The following is a 4709-nucleotide window of genomic DNA, read 5'->3' on the forward strand; positions in this document are numbered from 1 at the left end:
CGATTAAAGTCAGACAACATCTAGCCTTCGGAAAAGTAAGTGGGGCATTATATGGAATTTCTTTGAAAAAGATAATAAAGTATACATACATACATATCTACTTAATATTTTATAGGTAGAAATAGATGAGTTGCATACAAAAATTTGGAATGGGAGGGGGAAAAACACTCTTGCCTTCAAGTATACTGGACTGATCAACAGGCAAATATCAATTAAGCCGATCGGCATCACCAATTGAAAATGTATCAAAATTAAAATAAAACTACATTAAACAATGCTAAAAATCCAATAGCAAACAATCATATAGGCAAAACTCTGCAATCTTACGGACTGGACTGGCTTTAAATGATACGTCATCATTATATTTGGTTTAAGGTAACAAGTATCGAAATATCTTGTTCAACAAATTTTATCAGGTAGTGATCGATTTGTTTGGAAGAAAATAATGTCAAGGCTGGCCTTAACGGAGGTGAACCAAATGCCACATCAACACATGTCCTGGATCCAGAAGTGGAGAAAAGCGGTATCTTCTGATGAGAAACAACTAAGTATTGTAGTCGAGTGAGCTCGACTATGATTACCCCTGAACCCAGCTGTTAAATATATTCTAAAATTATTGGTAAATTTCCCTCTATAACGTTTTGCACCCAAATGTGAGCAGGTCTGCCCGTGCACTCGTTTCTTTTAGCAAGACACTGAAGAATTAAAAAAAAAATAATGCAGCGCATGTTTTTATTCACACTGACCCGAACTAGCTGGCTACAAACATGTGCACATACATACATACATACATACAAAAATATGTACGGGCAATCATGGATAACGGAGCTCTGCAGAATACACACAAAAACAGAAAAAGACGTTCGCGTCGAATCCCGTGTCATCTCTTTCTCACACATGCAAGCAGAAAATGTTTTCGGGTGCTGATAGAAATGAGAATAACATTAGAATATATTTTCGACTCCAACTTGGATGTTTCTTACCCGATCTTGATGAAAATTGGGCAGTTGGTCAATAATATACATATGCATGCTATGTATTAATTAGAAGAATCTGCATTTAAAAGTGTAGCATTTATTGCTATCGGGACTTTAAATGTATCGAAATGTGAGAAACGGAGGCAGTCATCGATAAAATAAAGCAAACTTGATCTGCGCCGGGTATACGATAACCTATTCCGAATTTGAAATCCATAAGTCTTATAGTCTCTGAGATCCGCCTGTTCATACAGACAGACGGACGGGCGGACAGACAGACGGACATGGCTATATCGACTCGGCTGTTGATCCTGATTAAGAAAATACATACCTTATGGGGTCGGAGAAACTAATTATATATAAAAAGTTTAGCTTACATTTTAATAATAATAATAATAATTGATTACAATTGTTTAATAAATGAACCAAATCCCTCTTATTCACGATACTTAAGAGACTGAGCTTTCCAAAATGAATAGATCTAAGATACATATGTAATGCAACACATCAATTTTGTTATGCATTGATTATCAATTATACAAATAGATATTCAACAAAAATAAGCAAATATTAGACAAATGCATTCATGAAGTGAGAGAGATACATATTCAGTTAAATGATAAGTAAATCGATTATAGTTCAAAATATTTAAGTAAATTAATGTCGCTTTTTTACTCTACGTTTTGTAATTTTGCTTTTAGTTCTGGCGTAAATTTTTCATCATTGGATTCGACTTCGTTCGACCCAACTTCTCTCGCATCAGGCTCTATACTAGGTACACCTCTTCCATAATTCTGAACGGCAATTCGATCATCATCATCAAAGGAATCCTCATTGCTATTGGCGGGTTCTTCTTTTGGTGGCGGCAAGAACTCGCCCACTTTCAGTTTGTCAGGTAACTGTTGCGAAGCTCTTACAACTCCATATGGCTTTAAGTGATATATCAGATAATCGAGAACATACATCAGCTGGGGTGAGACATAATGAAATGATATGGCATTGTCGGAACAGCAATCGAGACCCTATAACCAGATTTTATATTAGAATCTTAAATTTTAAGAACCGAATATCTCAGCTTACCTCGTCTGACTTATAGAATTGGTATTTCCAATACCAAAACTCCTTATCCTTACTGGGTATTAAATGGGCCTCAGGATCAAAAGGGAACATACGTCCTCGACCATTGATATCACGCGAATCGCCAGCTGTCACATTTAAATTCTCCATGCATTTACCAATTTCGATATCCTCATTGACAACTGTGCCAGGCAGGCACATTTTGGGATTGGGAATACCCTGAACGACGAAGCGACGTAATGCTTCGCGACTCAATACATAGCCACCTCCGCCTGACATGTAACCCTGATCCACGTAAGGCTTGAACTTGTGGCCAAAGTGTACAGGGGTCTCCGGGTTGTACGGATATAGCATGTAGCGCAAATTCTCAATCACTGCATAGGTGTCATCATCAGCTTTGTAGAACCAATCCGCATCGTTGAAATGATGCCTGTAAACATATTTAAAGGCCTCCTTCACCTTGCGCCATAAATTCTCTCGACCCTCTCCCACATCCAGCTTCACCGTAGGCAGTTCATCATCCGCTTCGGAGCTCATGAACAGTAGAATATTACAGCGTTTGCCCCAAGTGCGCTTAACATGACGAGCCTTCAGTTTGTGGTTATTCGGATTTGTCATAACCCAGCAGAGAATGCGCACATCCTTCTTTAGCTGATCGGCCAGCGAGGTATTATCGGTTGGATGATCGTGCCGAAGGACATCAAAATGTGGTATAACATCATCAGCATGGGATGGCGGGGAACGGATATTAGAGTCTGTACTGGCCAGAAAGTTGGTGGGTTCGATGTCTTCAGATATGGTTATGTAGGAAATGAGCTCGGCCACACAATAACCTATGATAAGGCCAATCATAAGCATAAGAAACGGACGTGATTTTGTAGCACTCGCTAAAATATCAATTGTCTTTAAAAACATTTTTGAACTCTCGCGGGAATTTGTACGGTTACCTGCGTATACTGCGGAGTGTGTTCCCATATTGATAACACGCATTTTTAAATTAGACACAGAATAGGCTTTACAATGAAAAATTTAAGAAACCGACATTTTATAAATGAGAATATTTATTTCTGAACCGACACTAACTATTTGGCGCTGGCGAATCAACTAAACGAACAAAATATAAGTTGTCTGCGATAAATACAACAATTAGACAGCAACAAGTCTTTGACTTGTATGGGGAGAAGCCGAATAATGTTTACACTCTAATACTGAAGGTGTAAGGCTACATCCGCTTATGCACTGTCCGTCACGCTATCTGCCTGTCTGGCTATCTGTTGGTTTGTATGAAGGCGACTGCTCTTTAGACGTCCTCGAAACTAGAGATTTGAAACTTGGAATATAGACTCGAGGTATACCCAGCTGAGAAAAAGTGTTTTAAGGTGGAGTGGTGGCAAATCAGTAAATAAATCAATAAACCTAAAATCTCGCACAATTTTGAAGCTAATGTAACCAAATTTAGATGCTAGACGTCCATCCACCGACCCAAGTCCATTCACACTGCTAAAATTCGGAAATGCATATATTGTTCACAAGTTTTGAGCTGGAGGCAGGTACGAGGCAGATTACATAGTCTCTTCCTAAGATTGATAAGAAAATTTCTTGATCACGACCATCTTAGCCCCACAAATCAATTTTGGGGCAAGAATAACAAAAAAGATACATTAATAAGAATTCAACCACCCCGCCACTCTCACCGGAAAGTTCTTTGCCACCTGGTAATAGTGTATTCCGTAATCGGTTACGCCTGAGAGCAACGTTCTCCCAATTTTTTAATTTGGTGCTTTTTATCTCCTGTTATCATTACTCATTATGATAAAAGGACTAATTAAAAGCATAAGAATGCTGTAGCCAAGTGAGCTCGACTACGATATACCCTGAACCCAGCTGTTAAATATATTCTAAAATTATTGGTAAATTTCCAAAATTAAAGTTTTGCACCCAAATGTGAGCAGGTCTGCCAGTGCACTCGTTTCTTTTAGCAAGACACTGAAGAATTAAAAAAAAAATAATGCAGCGCATGTTTTTATTCACACTGACCCGAACTAGCTGGCTACAAACATGTGCACATACATACATACATACATACAAAAATATGTACGGGCAATCATGGATAACGGAGCTCTGCAGAATACACACAAAAACAGAAAAAGACGTTCGCGTCGAATCCCGTGTCATCTCTTTCTCACACATGCAAGCAGAAAATGTTTTCGGGTGCTGATAGAAATGAGAATAACATTAGAATATATTTTCGACTCCAACTTGGATGTTTCTTACCCGATCTTGATGAAAATTGGGCAGTTGGTCAATAATATACATATGCATGCTATGTATTAATTAGAAGAATCTGCATTTAAAAGTGTAGCATTTATTGCTATCGGGACTTTAAATGTATCGAAATGTGAGAAACGGAGGCAGTCATCGATAAAATAAAGCAAACTTGATCTGCGCCGGGTATACGATAACCTATTCCAAATTTGAAATCCATAAGTCTCATAGTCTCTGAGATCCGCCTGTTCAAACAGACTGACGGACGGGCGGACAGACAGACGGACATGGCTATATCGACTCGGCTGTTGATCCTGGTCAAGAATACACACATACCTTATGGAGTCGGAGATGCTTCCTTTTGCCTCTTACATACATACATTTACTCAA

At 38.6% G+C, this 4709-nt stretch overlaps 1 protein-coding gene across 1 annotated transcript; it reads right to left on the reverse strand.

The window, feature by feature from the left end:
• Positions 1 to 1645: 1645 nt before the first annotated feature.
• Positions 1646 to 3468, reverse strand: LOC6571130 (glycoprotein-N-acetylgalactosamine 3-beta-galactosyltransferase 1). Its single transcript, XM_043215610.1, has 3 exons — positions 3002 to 3468; positions 2058 to 2941; positions 1646 to 1999 (listed from the first exon to the last, which is right to left on the reverse strand). The coding sequence occupies exons 1-3, from the start codon at positions 3042 to 3044 to the stop codon at positions 1649 to 1651; spliced, it is 1278 nt and encodes a 425-aa protein (XP_043071545.1). The 5' UTR covers positions 3045 to 3468; the 3' UTR covers positions 1646 to 1648.
• Between the last annotated feature and the right edge of the window lie 1241 nt (positions 3469 to 4709).

The sequence above is a fragment of the Drosophila grimshawi genome, unplaced genomic scaffold, assembly GCF_018153295.1.
Source record: "Drosophila grimshawi isolate 15287-2541.00 unplaced genomic scaffold, ASM1815329v1 contig_1006, whole genome shotgun sequence".
Classification (NCBI taxonomy): Eukaryota; Metazoa; Arthropoda; class Insecta; order Diptera; family Drosophilidae; genus Drosophila; species Drosophila grimshawi.